This window comes from Genypterus blacodes, unplaced genomic scaffold (genome assembly GCF_046128005.1).
Source record: "Genypterus blacodes isolate CSIRO-AG114 ecotype Tasmania unplaced genomic scaffold, CSIRO-AGI_Gbla_v1 ptg000233l_1, whole genome shotgun sequence".
NCBI classification, from domain to species: Eukaryota; Metazoa; Chordata; class Actinopteri; order Ophidiiformes; family Ophidiidae; genus Genypterus; species Genypterus blacodes.
The window spans coordinates 69,329-86,625 of NW_027467031.1; the positions used below are offsets into that span (position 1 = coordinate 69,329).

The 17,297-nt window shown below is 45.2% G+C and overlaps 1 protein-coding gene across 3 annotated transcripts; it reads right to left on the reverse strand.

The window, feature by feature from the left end:
• Positions 1-13,933, reverse strand: opn5 (opsin 5). Of its 3 annotated transcripts, none has more exons than XM_076170837.1 (7): positions 13,486-13,933; positions 9,974-10,126; positions 4,939-5,058; positions 3,071-3,241; positions 2,042-2,376; positions 1,711-1,955; positions 1-1,606 (listed from the first exon to the last, which is right to left on the reverse strand). In XM_076170837.1, the coding sequence occupies exons 2-7, from the start codon at positions 10,092-10,094 to the stop codon at positions 1,537-1,539; spliced, it is 1,062 nt and encodes a 353-aa protein (XP_076026952.1). In that variant the 5' UTR covers positions 10,095-10,126; positions 13,486-13,933; the 3' UTR covers positions 1-1,536. The 3 variants fall into 3 exon arrangements, with proteins under 3 accessions (XP_076026952.1, XP_076026954.1, XP_076026953.1); XM_076170839.1 differs by having other exon boundaries at positions 1-1,603; positions 13,486-13,932; XM_076170838.1 differs by lacking the exon at positions 13,486-13,933 and having other exon boundaries at positions 9,974-10,393.
• Between the last annotated feature and the right edge of the window lie 3,364 nt (positions 13,934-17,297).

Here is a 17,297-nt window from a genome sequence, read left to right on the forward strand (position 1 = left end):
TCTGTATTTTTGCACCTTTATTCACATTTTAATCCAACACATCACTAAACACAACAGGGCCTGCAGACTGTGTTGCACTGTGTTGTGCGTTTAAGTGAACAACAACCCCTCAGCTGGAGCGGTACAGTGGCGAGTGGTGACGAGCTGATAGGGACCGACGCGGTGAATCGGCCTCCTTTCTCAGCTAAAACAGTGAAGATACAACAAGATCAACCAAGTGAAGACGCCACAGACCAGAGTGTGAGGTTAGTGCGTGACGAAGAAGAGCGTGGATTATTGCAGCAGTGCGTCTCCAGGGATTCATTGCGATTGTTGTCGTCCCCGTTAGACGTGAGAGCTGCGTGCGACTTTCTGTGCTCCTTTTGTGCAAATAGTACTTTTCATTACTTACATCTTCCATTCATTGGCGTCGTCTGTCCTGAGCTGACCTGCAGTGTTCAGGCTTTTGGTGCCAGCTTGCACTTAACAACCCACTCCATTATTTAGAAGTGAGGATAGAAACAGATTTCTTTCTTCTTCTCTGCCACGTTAATACGACTTCAAAATACAGCACGATTCTTCACATTGATTTTCATAACAAAAGAGAGCAACAACTCCCCAGAGAGGCAGATATGAATGTCTAGATGCATTTATGACTCTCAGACCAAGATGAGGTATTTTCTGATTTTCATGAATATTGCTTCTGCTCATTTGAGAGATGTACAATACGTAAACATCAAAACACAAAGTTATATGATGAACACAACTCTGGATGAAGAGGGGAGAAGGTGCAGCAGAGAAGGTGTCCAAACGCTGAGCAGCTAAAGGAAAACATCAACAACAATGTGACCACAAAATGTGTAAAAACTGTCCCTGAATCCGCCATAATCTTCCTGTTACCATGGCTACAACTGCAACATCTTTGGCTAATAAAATAAATATTAGAGCAATGTTTGCGATATGAACCTTCTGTCCTTTGTGTGTCCTCCGTCCACCAAACTCACATCATGCAACATGAAAAAGAGTAACGGGTCGGCCCTTCATCACCATGACGACCACCGCCGCCGTGTTGAGTGTGGAAGCCTGGTGTGCGCGTTCACAATTGACGAGTGTGTGATCTGGTGTCATGCGGTGCAATTTTGCAGTAGAAAAAAAGCAACAGGGGGTGCAGGAAACCTCAGCTCCGGTCAGGTTCTAGTGGCTTTGCATCCAGTCTGACACCGTAACCCGGGAGACAAGTCTGAACAAATTGTGAAAAAACTGTCAAGGGGTCAACAAATCACATCACGTCACTGATAATGTAACTCCACAGGAACATCTTGTGAAAAAAAGGATGAGCTTCCAAGGAGGACGAGGAACGTGGAGGAACTGTGGAGAGCATACACACACACACACACACACACACACACACACACACACACACACACACACACACACACACACACACACACACACACACACACACGGCGTGGGTGGAAACACTCAAGGATCAGCGGCAGCAAAGGTGAGGTCCTGATGACGTGTGATTGGGAGGGAAGGAGTGTCATCAGTCCCATCTCACATCTCAGTGTGAGCATCGCTGACTGATGGTCCGTCCTTTAACGAGCCCGAGATGGTGTAAAACCTGCTGAGACACCAGAACAGGAGAACAGGAAGAAATGAGAAAGACGTAATCCTGTTCAAGATGCATGAACATTGATAAAATACCAAAGAGGTGATGTCATGTCCTACCTTGATTTTCTAAAATGTCGTGGTTTCTTCAGAGCCTTGAAGCAGAGGGAGTTAGCACAGTAGCCCTGCAGGTTGATCACCTGGTAGATGATGGGGTTGTACATGGCTGACGACTTGGCGAGCAGGGTGGGGATGACTGAGACCGAGATGGGCACCGAGTCCGGCTCGCCAAACGCCGACACCATAGACACCACGGCGTACGGGATCCAGGCTATCAAGAACCCGGCGCAGATCAGCATGGCCACCTGATGGGAGGTGACGGAAAACGTGTTTTAGCAGATATAAATCCTGTTATTTTCCTTCTCCCTCTTCTAGATCAACCACACGTCACCTTTGTGAGCTTGATCTCCAGGTTGTGGCAGTGTTTAATGCGCGCGTCCATGTGCGAGATCTCTTTGACGGTTGATTTGACCTGGAAGATGATCATGACGTAGGAGAAGACGATGATGCCGGTGGGCAGGATGAGGCAGAAGAAGAGGATGGACAGGACGAAGGTCTGGCCGGAGACAGAGGCCTGAGCCAGCCACCAGTCCAGGGTGCAGGAGGTCCCGAAGGGCTCCGGGGCGTAGTTCCCCCAGCCTAGCAGCGGCATGGTGGCCCAGAAGGCGGCGAAGAGCCACACGCAGACGAGGCACAGGAAGGCGTGGTGCCGCATAAACCACGTACCTGAGAGAGCAGGAACAGGAAGGAGAGGAAGAGGAAGTGTTTATCAATCCCTTCATCTGGTATCCTACATATTAACCTAAGAACCTTTTGAGTCATCAACCAGCACATGTGTGACCAACAGAAGTTTTCTTTGGATACCGTGACAACTGCTGCTTTGACAACACGGTAACGTGTGACACAACTTGAACACACGCACGTTCACATGCCGTTTTGTTTGTGTGTGTGGTGAGTGCTGCTCGTTAGAGGAGAGACAGGAAGTCCATGTGTGTTTTAATCGTTTAGGTTGAATTATTGTTTCAAAAAGTCATTCAAGTTATTTTCAAGAATTTAAGTTATTTAATATTGATTTTTTTTTTCATTTTCCTGGATTGATATCTTTATTATTTGACAAATTAAAACAATAATAACACTTCACCTTGGACACTTGGAGGTAATTTATGAGTAATTTAAAAATCATAATATTCTTCTGCAATAAAATCAATATTGAAAATAATTAGCTTCAGGGCTTAAATTAATGATCTTGTCCTTCATTGAATATATAAATATACAATTTCCCTTAATTATGTTTATGTATGTATGCCTTAGACATGGCACAACATGCAATATTAAATAAAGGCATCGTGTTAAAGATCTTGCAGTACATAGTGGGGGCCACTGGGGGGCCGTGAGTTGAGCCTGTTTGTTGCTGCTGTACCGTATCTCAGGTGGCAGATCTTGAGGTAGCGGTCCAGGCTGACCACGGTCATGGTGTACAGGCTCCCAATCCCGAAGAAGAATCCGGCCCAGCCGTAGTACCGGCAACCCTCCCAGCCAAAGAGCCAGCGGTGCGAGAAGCTGGACGCCACGAAAAACGGCTTTCCTGTCACTGAGAGAGCAGAGAGAACATGAGGAGGAGGAGGAGGAGGAGGAGGGAGCTGAAGGAGTAATTAGTGTATTACGTGCTGCTGACAAGCACAGTACAACCTACAACACACAACGTACAAGCATCGTCTATATGACTTGACAACAAGATCAATAAAATGAATTGATTAGAGTGCTGGATTTAGTGAGTTTCACTGAAGTTTCACTGAGTTAGACTGAATGAATATTTATATCCATTCATCTGATCTGCCCTCCGCTGCACCCTGAGGTCAGCAGGTTAAACAGTCTTAGTGTGAGAGTCTGTTAGTGTGACTTGTGTTCATGGCGGATTTGTGTGTGTGTGTGTGTGTGTGTGTGTGTGTGTGTGTGTGTGTGGGTGTGTGGGGTCAGTCCTCGTGTTGATCATGCAGGGACACAAAAACACTCCAGGCCAGATTGCGGGAAAAAGGTGCCGAGCACACACACACACACACACACACACACACACACACACACACACACACACACACACACACACACACACACACAGAAGAGGCTCTCTCAAGAAAAGCTCTCACCTACTGCAATTACCACAGAGGAAATGTTCAGCCGAGTGACTGATTTGAGAGGTAACAGTCATTATTCCTGCTGTTGAGGAACACTATTATTTATTGTTACGCCACCTAAGCAGCATGGACTCACATCATATCCAGTGAACATGTTCCTGCATCTCATTTAGAGAGACAAAGGCTCCCATTATTCTTAACCCTAAGCTATTATATAAAGGAAACACTGAAATGTGTATCGTTCTGAAGATCTATTAGGGAATACATCTTGTGCTTAATGTCATATATATAAGATATAAGGTTACAGAACATTTATCATAACTCGTGATCACTGCAGGGCTGCAAAACAACCGGGTTAGAATAACAAGAGATAACAGACGAGTTCCTAACCCCCGACCGGGCTGTTTGCAGGACACACACACACACACACACACACAGACACACTCAGAAGAAATGCATCAATCAGTCATTGTATCCGTCTGTTGCTTGCGGCTCAGTTCCTTCGCTTCAGCGCAAAGCCTTGGTCTTAATAGAGATACATAACATAGATATGCATCTGATGTCCCTGTGAAGCCCTCAGCGGTTATAGAATTCTCTGAAACTCTATTAGAAGAATGAAGAAGAAGATGCTCAGTCCCAAACTCGTGTGACTGTTGAGGCCACAGCTTATGAGTTATGTGACTTCCATACTGCTACACTGATTGATTTGCAGTGACGTTTGCCTCTAAGGGCTCCAGTGGAAAGCGTCTGTTTGAATGTTTTATTATCTCAGGTTTGTAAAAGTTCATTCATGTAACTGGAGGATAAATGTGTAACTTCATGTCTTGTATGTATAAGAAGTAACCAATGATGTCATAGGAGAGAACCACATCTCTCTGAAGCCCCTGTGTGTCTGCGAAGCAAACCTAGTCTCAATTCACAAATCCAATACCTCCGTTTCCAAAGCGATTAAACCACCAGAGTTAAAGAAAATGGAAGTTAAAATTGATTCCTGAGACAGTTTGTCACAGACACGGATCCAGGATCACAGGATGATCACAGGTTTGCAGACGCTGCTGAATGTTACTCTATTCTCTCCGACTGCTGCCTGATGCAAACGTGTATGAAGACAATAGAGATAGAGAAATGAACGCCGATGATGCACTTCTGTCTGTACCTGATATGCCAAAATCGAAGATGGCCAAGTTAACGGTCATCAGCTCAGGAGGCTTCAACTTGGTCTTTCGTCTGATGGTCATATAAATGACGTAACCGTTCCCTCCTGCAGACAAGATGCCTGGAGAGAGAGGGAGAGAGGAAAGAGGGAGGGAGAGAGAAGAAGAAGTGAGTTATACACACACACATTCTACCGTGACACACCGATCATCACACCTTTAACTTGCTCCATCTCCATACGCACGGAAGCTCATAATTTCAGGAATAGCGGTTACAACAAGGGCGGCAAAGCGTGGAGGGCTGGCTCTTGTCCTCTTTCCTCTCTATTCCGCTGGCTTGATTGATGTTAAATGTAGCTTTTTGTAAACACACAAGGACAGGAAACAGAACGCTTTACCACCACCACCACGAGCTGCTGAGGTGTGTGGCACCATCGTGGTGATGTGGCGCCGTCTCCTTGACGCCGTCTCCTTGACGCCAGCTTCTCTAATGTGATGTGAAAGTCGTGTGCGGACAAAGATCGGGTCACAACCTTCACAGAGTATTCAGACAAGTGTGCTTCAGTCAAGCTTCAGTCGCCCTGCAGCGCCCCTGGGTGCCACTCAGTCAGTCAGTCAGTCAGTCAGTCCTAACTTATTAATGCTCCGCTGCTGTTTGTCATGTTTCACGTTTGACTTATGGAATTCAGCGGCAGGGACACAAAGCGGAACTGATAACTGTCTCATCCGCTGGAAAAACTTCTTCTTCAGCCGCATGAATCTCTCCTTTATATACGACGGCCTTCATGTTGACCTGAATGAAAGATGACAAAAGACCCCCGTGGGCCCAAACCAATCAAAGCAGCAGGTTAACTCTGAGTGGCAGTGACATACGTACGGTGAGGACCAACGACTCCACTGGTTATTCCTGGACGATGAGGGATTCACGTGTTTGCCACATCAAACACTGAAGGTTCTGACACTTAGCGGTAGAAATGAACCATTAGAGAGTTTGCTTTTACATTTTTCTCGTTGATAGATCGGAAAAACGCAGCGCTCTGTCTCACACACTGTTATCCACTGTGACAGCTAGGTTGCTTTTCATGGGCTTTTGTGTGTGTGTGTGTGTGTGTGTGTGTGTGTGTGTGTGTGTGTGTGTGTGTGTGTGTGTCCTTGATGAGAGTCAGAGGCAAGAATGAAACAGCCTTTTTAAAACTCCTGTGAATCCAGCGTTTGCCATGAAAGCCCTTTGTTGTCATGGTAGCAATACAAGGGAAATATAAAAGCTACAGATGAAACACAGTGCACGAGTTAAAAAGCACAAACAAAACATCAGGTTTGATTTAAATAAATAATCTGAAATTAAATAAATTCCTCATATGTGACGTGTTTTTAATTTAGATTTTTTTTAAATTTTATCTTTTCATCATTATCCCAAAATAAATAATCGATTGTTGTAATTTCTTAAGGTAAGGTAAAGACAATTTACTTTCTCAGGTGAGAAACTGCGTGCTTCTTCTATGATCCAGTAAAGAAGACAAACATAACTACAAGGGTTTCCATGTTTTCACGTTGATTTCTGTGTGTATGAGTTGATTTAAGGCCTTCAAACAAAGAGATGTATTGTGTGAGATGAAGAATACAGCCTTTTTGCTGCTATGTAGGTCGTCTGAGGAGGTCAAGGCCCTTTCTCCAAACAAACTCTGTCAGATTCCAAAGGTAATTTCTACTTTTCACTGCCTCGTTGCCCTTTGCTTTGCTTTGCTTTGCTTTGCTTTGCTTTGCTTTGCTTTGATCGGCCGCCATCACATCGGGACTCCAGCAGCTTCTCAACAGCTGATCACAAATTCACAAAGCCGTTGTGAAATTTACATGCGTCAAGAGTTCAGAGTGGAGCCTTGACACACGCCGCCATGTGCAAACACAAGCAGAGAGAGAGAGAGAGAGAGAGAGAGAGAGAGAGAGAGAGAGATAGTATGGGGTCCTGTCTGGAATTTTCACGGCTTCTCCGTCCTTTACACTGACGGGCTGCATGTAAATCAGCACCTGACGCCCTACGGGGCAGCACATCATGGGGCAAGGAGGTGCTGGGATTTAGAATCAGGTAATGAAGCAATACCCCGTATGAAACAGGTGAGCAGGTGGCGGTGATGAAATGCAAAGCACCTGCAGCCTGGTACACTGTACCTGCTACTATTCATCCATAAATCTCATCAAACCGTGACATGAACAGAACCGCTCACATTCCAGCCTCTCAGTAATCAAAGAATCTCTATTTTTCCTCCTCTCTACTATTAACCTTGACGCGTCTCTTTCCCTCCGTGGCAGCTGTCGTTTTCCCGTAACGGCTCGGCTATTTACTCCCAGCTGCACTCAGGTGCTGCAGCTTTCAGTCTCACATCAATCATTCCTGGGCTGTATCATGGCCGATTTCCTTCATGTGCGAGGAGGAGAGCGGGCCACGTCTGGAGAACAGGTAAATATACAAACAGCCTGTCTGAATACATGCGGCGGCGGCCCAGTGTGTAGCTGTGTGAGACCAGGGGGGGAAAGCTATGGTTCTGACTTTAAATGAGACCAGGCTGCAGCACCTCATCTCTCTGGCTTCTGCTCTTCTTCATCTCAGATATCAAACTGTCTGAAGTGGAGTCCCGCAGAGGGCGACAGTCAAGACACCCAGACCCAGACAGGGACCCATCAGGTGTAATGGGGTCCAGGGGGAGGGGCTCAAGGGCTCAGGCAGAGTCTCATGGTGTCACTGACGCTCATAACCAGAACGGACATCGATCAACGCCACACTCATCCCTAATCGTTCTGCGCTGCTCGGATATAAATCGACAATCATTTCGGGGATAGTGCTGAATCACTCCGAGATGAAAACCTGGCTGCAGTTACTTCAAGCATCCATACCCTCCACCTGCTCCCATCTATAGCTCATCTCTCTCTCTATCTTTCTACCATTATTGGTCGTTTCTATGCAGCGTCACTGCTTTATGGCAGTGGATGATCTCCGTGCTCTCAGATTGGTCGGTGAGGATCTGTGTCCCAACGATCGGGAGCCACTTACACTCACACTCCACCGAAGAGACACACCAGAATACTAATTACTGCCAGATTTCGTAGCTGTGATCCAGTGTATCGAGCACAAACCAATGTGAAGTGGGCACACGCACACGCACACGCACACGCACACACACACACACACACACACACACACACACACACACACACACACACAGGGGTTTCATTATCCCGCCGCCTGTAGCTTGCAGGGGTCAGTCACCTTTTCGTTTCCCTGGCCTCAGATTTCCCAGCTGAGCTTTGCACCAGCAGCTCCTCCCAGCTTCTCATTGAATTCTTCTCTTCTTCTTCTCCTCTTCTCTGCTGCTGAGCCCTCCTGGGACGCTGTTGTTGTGTTGTGTTTTGTATGTATGTTATTTGTGCATTTAGTTCATTTTCTCTCTCTCAGGAGGACGCCTGAACCTGCCTCACCCAGCCCGGCAGGCAGCTGCTATGTTCATCTTCATCTTCATCTTCTTCATCCTCTCTTCGGTTCGCTGCCTTTTTCTCGGATTCTCATTGTCCCATGTGTTTTTCTGGCCATATAATAACAATAACAATAGCATGTTTTATATGAGGAGTCATAATTAGGAGTGTTGCGCTCAAAACAACCCTGTAGATCCACACAGATAACGCAGCACAAACAGCAAACCCGAGCAGTTACGATCATTAGGAGATAAGGAGAAGGCAACTTGAGGGATGTTATAAACAACATAAATACAGAGGTTGCGCTTGTTACACTTTTTTATCTCTTCATCCCTTCCATGTTGGGATCAGAGAGTGGCGACCCTGCAGACCTCACACACACACATCACACACTGCAGCCCCTTAGCAGAGCCACTTGAGGACGATTGACGTGGGAATGAAATCAATGTTCCTTCCGTTCCCATCTGGTTATTGTTACAGACGGGCTGCATGTGTGTGTGTGTGTGTGTGTGTGTGTGTGTGTGTGTGTGTGTGTGTGTGTGTGTGTGTGTGTGTGTGTGTGTGTGTGTGTGTGCGGCGTATGAGCACATAGCTGGGTCGATGCGTTTCTCAATGCATTTTTGCACAAATGTATGTAACTGTGTGTTATTGAATGTGTTGATGAAGCTCTGCGCTACATAATCGATCGTACACAACACACGCCATAAAGTCAATGTACCACATTTCCTCATGGTTGCAATCCTGAACGTTCTCCATGCATCACTGGTGATCACTGTGTTTGCATGTTGTTCTTCCATAGTTAATCTGATGTCTGACGTGTTCACTCTCAATAACAATAATAATTAAGTCTGTGACGATAGCAGCGTAACCAGGGTGACCTGCGAGATCTCTGCAGCCGAGAAGGAATGAATCTGTACTACCGTGTAATTGAAGTGGATTCAGTCAATTGGGGCCCGTAATTGAACGATGGTTTAAGCGGGAAAGAAACCGATATGATCTCATTCTCTCTGCCCAACTTCAACTAAAGCAATATAAGCCCTTGTAATCAATTTGCGTTTGTGTCCGTGAGGCAGAATTGTCTTTACATTACATTACGAGCATTTGGCAGACGCATTTTATCCAAAGCGACTTACATTACATTACATTACCACCCTTCGCAGAGGGGGGAGCAATTGAGGGTTCAGTGCCTTGCTCAGGGGCACCTCCGCAGGGGCTCAAACCGGCGACCCTCCGGTTCCCAGGCGGAATCTCTACCCACTGAGCTACTGCCTCCCTTGTCAGCGCGTCCTCCTGTAAGAGACTTGTGGCCCTGTTCAGTGGGTCAGGAGGTCAAAGGGCGTTCCCTATTGCCTTTGGCTCCATTCAACTGGATCATTCTTTTTTCTCCCATAGTGCATTCTGTGAAATTTTAGTCGAGCTGTGATTGCTAGGTGATGTGCAACCATCCACCAAAATGATTCCAATTTTTATATCAAGAACTAAAAAACAATTCAGACATTCAACATGTGACAATTTGTGACAATTGACTCAAAATTTTAGGAAATTTCCGATGGAAAAGCCGTTTCCTCTCACCTATGATGACGATGTAAAAGGCGGCGATGATGTCGGCCTCCCTAGAGAGCTTGGAGGCGAAAGGGTCGCGGAGGAGATAATGGGGGACGTACGAGGGGTGCAACCACGTCTCGTTCTCCATCACAGCCGTCGGAGGGGAATGTCAGAGGCTCCCTGTGGAGATGAGGGAAGAGATGAAAGGTGACGGCTTCCACATATTAAAGAGGCTTCACACACACACGCACACACACACACGTGCAGGGAGAAGCGTCGGCTAAACAGGACGCATGCGATGGACAACAACGCACACTCCACATGGTGTCATCGCTCAGAGCAGCAATCACAAACAGATGACATAAAGGTAAACCAGGTCAACGAGGTCGTCTCCTCACCAATGAGATGAGAAACGCGCGACATAATGTTTCCCGAAATGAAAGAACACAAAGGTCAGGGGGCGTTTGCTCAGCTGAAAGAGTGACAGGAAACACACGCTAGTTTTCTTTTCTTCTTTTCATGTGAGAACGCAGGCTCACACACACGCACGCACGCACGCACGCACGCACGCACGCACGCACGCACGCCCACACACACACACACACACACACGTAAACACAGACAGACACACAGACACACAGACACACACACACACACACACACACACAGAGAAGAGGCTCTCACAAGAAAAGCTGTTGAACTGAGAGACACTGAATCTAATTAATTCAGTCCATTGTAAATCAAACTTAAATAGACAATCTGGGGTCCAGCAGCAGCTCATGAAGGACTTCAATTAAATACTGAATTTAAATGGAAAACAAATCCAAATTAAAGATTGATAATAACTTAAACTTTTTCTTATTCAACCCAATTTGTTCTGTCAATAATGAACAATACTCAATAATGTGACAGAATAACCGCCGCTCCACGTTGTAGAGCTGTAATGTCTCATCTGGAATACTAATGTGCCGCAGTGTGAGACCCACTGCTGCTGCAACATGCAACGACAAAACTATAGATTTATGATTATTGAGTACAACAAGCGGCTTTCAAAACAGATCAAGCATCTTGATCCATAATCCATTACTATTAATGCTGTGTTCATAACCTGCAGCGAAAGAAGACCCTTTGCGCAATGACGGCATCGTATGTGTGTGTACAGGAAGCGATCATGCTCAGCTTGATTTGGGCCTGGACATGAACTGTCAGTCACTGTTGCAAAGTCAACAGCTAAGAAAAACATCTGCCGCATACAAAAACCCTTTGTTCCCATCTGTAGTGTTTCCACAATCACTCTTTATTAAGTTTAAGTGCATAATTGCATTAGCGCTGAAGTGCTTCTTCTCATTAAAGTGCATCACCGTGCTGTAAACACTCTTATTTAGACAGAGGTGGAGAATCTTATTAAGCGCCGTAGTAAGACGAGGCTCTTCAGATCCTTCAGGGAAGATCATCCTGAGCTCCAGCGTGTGATTGACCTTTATTTCCTCACGCGGAAAAAGGAGTGATCAAAACGCCGAAACAATTGATTGACAGTAATGGAAAGAAAATTGAGATGTTCCCCTGCTGAAGTCAACATCTTCTGCATCCTGTTAGTTTGTAGATGTTGCAGGTACTTTCTAACAAATTAGTCTCGTTTGCAAAAGTCACGGATTACACGGGAGCGATATAATGCAAATCAAAAAGGGAAAATTGGTTTTCGGTTGAATAGATTCTACTTATACACTCGTATGCCTGTGTATCTACCTCTGCAGTTACAAGACCTGCCATTGCAATTATGTCGCAGATCCGTTTGGTGCCAGTGGAGTGGACACAAATGAGGATGCCAGTGAAGCGAAGAGGAGGAGGGAGGGAAACGAACACACACACACACACACACACGCCGAAGACAAGCAGCGATACATGAATGTCTCTGTATATAGATGTATCTCTGTTTATATTTCAAACAGATTCCCAAAAGATTCCAGTTAACCCTTGAAGCCTTGCATGGTCAGCAGATTATTAAAGGGCCAAAGGTCATGAACTCTGTGTGTGTGTGTGTGTGAGCCTCGTGAAAAACACATGAAAAAGAAGCACCGGGAATAATAAACAAACCCTTCATTTTTCATTTTGTCTGGCCTCACACACACACACACACACACACACACACACACACACACACGTAAACACAGACAGACACACACACACACACACACACACGTAAACACAGACAGACACACAGACCGAGACACACACACCAGCTGCCCAGTAACCCTTCACAGGGAATCAATAAATAATAAAAGCTGTTTGACTGGATTGATTCGAGTCCACAGGTAAAAGGGTCGACTGAAGAGCTTTGTCTCAGCCACACATCAGCATGTTTCTTGAACCATAATCATCATCATCATCATCATCATCATCGCATACTAGCAGCTGTTTTTTGCTGCAGCTTCAACATGTGGAGACGGTTGAAGATAGAAAACAAAGAAGCTGAAAAGGAGAAAATAACATTTTGAAAAGGGAACCACAAAAATTATATTTAAAAAAAATTAAATATTTAAACAGGCATAAAAAAAAATGTATATTGTCTGATGGGGGCCCCCTGGTGGCCAGAGGGGCCCTGAGCAGCAGAGGGGCCCTGAGTGTGTGTGTGTGTGCCTCTGCACACACACACACACACACACACACACACACACACACAGTCATCATCATCCCCCTGCAGACACATTACACACTGCTGTTACTACACTGGTTTACTATCACACACATAACACTACAACCATAAGTATGACAGACAGGAGGGAGGAGGCTGGGCAGCTCTCATAGCCGATAATGATAACGTGTGTGTTGTGTTATTATACAAGATGGATACAAGATGAAACTTTGATTGCAAAATTAAAATCCAACAGTATACGTTCATTCCCCGACACCCTTTCCAGAATTTCATCTTTGTATATCCGGGTTAGAATTGAGATTGAATTGAGTTCAGCGACCTGGATGAGTGTTTGTTCAGTGTTGTTCTGACAGCAAACTGGAGCACAGAGGCCAAAACGCTCTCTAATCTGCATAATCCATTTTATTTTATTTTATTCTGTTGTTGTCTGGTAATATATGAACACACACATTTACTTTTTACCTGTAGGTTGATTATAATCAGGTAATCACCCACGACAAGTCCAACTTTGCTTCCATCTTTACACTCAAATCACACACACCATCTCATTCGGATCCTTTATGACATCAGTGACTTTTGAGAGAAAAAAGACCCAGATTTGTTTCACATCTCACTTGGATTTGACTTCTTACTTGTTTCCAAGGAGACACATCAAACCACAGGCTAATCCCCCCTCTGCTGACAGACAAGACAACAAGGACCAAGACAAGATGCTGCTGATGCTGTCTGGCTGCATCCTGATCCTGATGATTTATGATACAAGAGCAGATGAATGACTGATTTAGATTAACATGTGGGTTTCTTTATATTCCACAACATTCATGTAAATCATCAGGAGTTTCGGTGATTACTTAAGATATAAAGCAGCGCAGTCTGGATCACTCACCTTCCTGATCACCGGCCAGCAGTCAGTCCGGATGGAATCATTTCCACGGGTAGACACATACACACACGGCGGTCACACTGGATGAAAACTGCTTCGCCTCCTTGAGCTCGAACACTTCGCTGCGGAAAGTTGCTCCTCATCCGCGGAGACTCCGCGCAGTCTGAGGGAGGGACGGACACACACACACACACCCGCGCACGCACGCACTCAGACACACACGCACGCAGACACTCACTCGAAAGCTGATGATGCAACAGTCATTACTTCCGCTTAGGGTTATTCAAAGTAAAAGCACTTGACGCGAGTTGAATTCAGTTCAATGCAAGTCAAAGCAGGTTTCTAGTTTCAGATTCTCTCTCAGCTGCACATTAGGGGCAGTTGGGTGACAAACTTTGCTGAAAATTAATAAGTTCTTTCTTCTTTCTGACATATATGTGTTGGCTTCAAAAATGTTGTTAAAACTTTTTAGCCATAGCTGCAAAAAGCTTTTATTCTTTCGGGCAAAGCTTTCATTTCCTGTTGTGGTTCCGTGTACTTGACAAAGTAAAGCGCACAGCTCTCGAGCCAATTCAGGGTAAAAGGAGCGTCTGAGTCTCTTCCTGTGAAAATGGATACAAACATTAAGAAGAAAACTCAGACTTTCAGTTACAACTCTGCTCTGAAATGCAGCATCTTCCTCCTGCATCATCGTCTTCGCCTTATGTGTGTTGCCTGCAGAGGTCAGAGGATTGCATTTGTACATTAACCACTGGCGACATGAAGCCACTTTATGGTTTTTTTCTTTCTTTCTCCTAGACTACAACAATCAAGTCCCGCCTTGATTAGAATGCCATGTTACATGAATGGGGACTTCAATTGTGGTTAATGAACAAAGGCCACCGCCAAGGCCGCACCAGACCAACCAAATCCAGGCTGGAGGTGCGGAGAGCGGTGACGTGGGCTGGAATCAGGGAGGAGATCTGCACAAAACGGCTCACAAACTAAACCAGGAGCCTCATCTCTGCACCGTCCCCATATGGGAGCCAGGGAGGAGACTACAGGAAGTGAACTGAATGGGTCAAATCAAATCAAACGTGCAAGTTACAAGGTACAAAGGCAGGCAGTAGCTCAGTGGGTAGAGCTTCCGCTTGGGAACCGGAAGGTCGCCGGTTCGAGCCCCTGCCGAGGTGCCCCTGAGCAAGGCACCGAACCTTGAATTGCTCCCCCCTCTGCGAAGGGTGGTAATGTAATGTAATGTAAGTCGCTTTGGATAAAAGCGTCTGCCAAATGCTCGTAATGTAATGTAATGTAATGTACAAATGTGTAAGTAGCAAGTTCAGGGAAGCTGATTGACTCCATCACTCTGACAGAGGGCATTTTGTCATTAAAAGATTAGACTCAGTGTGGTACCAACGCAATTTAATTGTGCTGGGAAAGCTTTTAAATTGAACTGAATTAAATATTACTAAGGTCAGGCTGAAACAACAACACACACACACAGAGAGAGGAAACAAGCAGGATTGTGACAAACAGGACAACATGTCAGCCCTGAGGGGAGAGAGAGACACACACACACACACACACACACACACACACACACACACATGTCGATGCCTCAGAAACCATTGAAGGATGGTGACCAATGCCAACAACTCATTACTGCGCAGAAGGCCAGGTGCTAATGATCTGACCTGATTTGACCTTTAACTCTAAATGGAAATGACAAAACATCAATGCGATGACTGAAACACAGAAACAACAAGTGTGCTTGACTACATGAGGAGAGATGTACTTCTTATGTTCATCCTGGATTGTTAGAATAATTCCTCACATGAAGCTGAATTGCAGCACAGCGTCTGACATGCAAAACGAAACACATCATTACATACGTGACATTAGAGAGAGAGGTGTCAGATCAGGGCTGAGATGGAGCAGCCTACCTAGAATGATAAAGATAAGAATACAGTCAATCTATGAAAGACTACTGTCAAAGGAGCACTGTTGTGTAATGGGTGGTGTGATTATGGAGAATGTACATTATAGTAATGAAGCTGGTAAAAATGGTTAGAAAGTGAAGACTCTCTAACCTGTAAAGATCAATAATCTGAGACACAAGACAGAAATACATCAGAATTTTGACAGAAGAATCATCAACTTACATCAAAGTTGAAGTAAATTTAGGATTCATTTTAGTTTCACGTTGGCAGAAGTTTGATTTCCCGAGCATTGCGTCATCCCGCCCAGCACTCTATATTTTCAGAGGAGCTATTAGATGAGCGTTATCCACTCTGGGAATCAGGATCCCTGAAGCCGACACGTCACGCACGCTTCAGTCACTCCAAGCTGCCCTAATACCTCTAATGGAGTCTGTTCAGGTTCAGTGTTGGGTCAGATGAGAGTCTAGACTTTTTTTAACATCATGCTGGACCCTTATCATACCAGATTAAACCCTAATCCTGCCTTCATCCGCACATCTTTACTGCGGTACTCCAGGGAGCGAAGCAGGAAATGCCACAGAGTTTATTCACAAAACACCCTGGCGGTGGAAGTTTAATGATTTAAATTAAATCTTTACTTTCTCTGGCTTTAGCTGATCAATACTCAAAGCACATTAGAGCTAATCCTGAGCCTGGTGGATGATTCTCCCCCTGCGTGTGTGTTTGCGGACTAAATGTCTGAAGTTTGAACGGATTTAGAGCCTGTGGGAGGAAAGAAAGTACTTCTGCACTCACTCAGCCAGCCTCTAAGAGGAAACATGTTAAGTAAAGTAATGTGAAGCTATTGAGCAGGATTAAACTTGCATGTTTGTACTGTGACTTCATTAATGTGTCACACTGCTCCAGGCCGTCATGAGCAAATGGAGTTGATGGCCCTCCATGATTTCTATGTAAAATGTATGTGACAAGTGCAGAGTCTGGGGGCAAATATGTGAGATAAGTGTCTGAGATGAAGCCAAATGCAGAACACCAAGAGACAGAGAAAGAGGTCGGCGGTTAGCAAGCGACAAACTAGCAAACAGGCGGAGCAGACAAGCCACAAAAGAGTCGCTTGATGGCAGACAGGGAAGCCGGAGGGAATGTGGTGAATTGGTGTCTCACAAAACAAGAAAAGGTCTGTTTGTATTCAGGTTCTCGCTGTTCGGGTTCATTCGAGTAGTCAAAAGCAGCGTTTCCTAAGTAGGCTAGTAGGCTAAGCTGTTCACATCTACTGTAAGCATCTGAATCTCAGCTAACGTCGACTCGACTCCACTACACGAGAGGTTTTGGGTTCTTAGGTTCCATCTTTTCTGATACTTAGCGAATATTTCAGGGTTAATATAATTCTTACACGTCAGGGATTTTAGACTTTATGGAATTAGAAAACTACAGTGAGCAAAACACAACGGGAGCTAAGCTAGTGCAAGCATGTAACATCTCGTGGAACCGCTCTGTGCTCCAGATCATTGCTTCATCACAAGTCCAGCGTTCGCAATTCCAAGAAAATTGTTGTTTTTAGAAATGTGATGGCCAGAGGGCAGGAAACTGTTGTTGCTGCGTTGTGTAAATTCTCCTCACGATCACATGACTGTGTGTGGCGTGCAGACGTGTGCAGTGTTTCAATAACAAAAACAAACCCCATCAGAGACCCCTAGCAGCGGTCACGGCAAGGTCAAGCTATTCAACACAGAGTTGCTTGGCTGTGTCCGTTCATAACCAAGATGCACACAAAAATGAAAAGAGTAATTAAAATAAATTACGTTTTTCCCTTTGACACTTTACCACGTTGTTAACAACAAAAGGTGTTTCATCAGGAATCCATATGGCCTCATGCAGGTCGACTCAGGTTGGAGCTAA

What these genes read in the sequence shown, in the direction of transcription:
- opn5 (XM_076170837.1), bottom strand. Translation starts at nt 10,094, where the DNA reads ATGGAGAACGAGACGTGGTTGCACCCCTCGTACGTCCCCCATTATCTC. An exon ending in GATCTGCCACCTGAGATACG is followed by an intron (nt 2,377 to 3,070) that starts GTACAGCAGCAA and finishes CTGCTCTCTCAG; the next exon opens with GTACGTGGTTTATGCGGCAC. An exon ending in TGGAGATCAAGCTCACAAAG is followed by an intron (nt 1,956 to 2,041) that starts GTGACGTGTGGT and finishes ACCTCCCATCAG; the next exon opens with GTGGCCATGCTGATCTGCGC.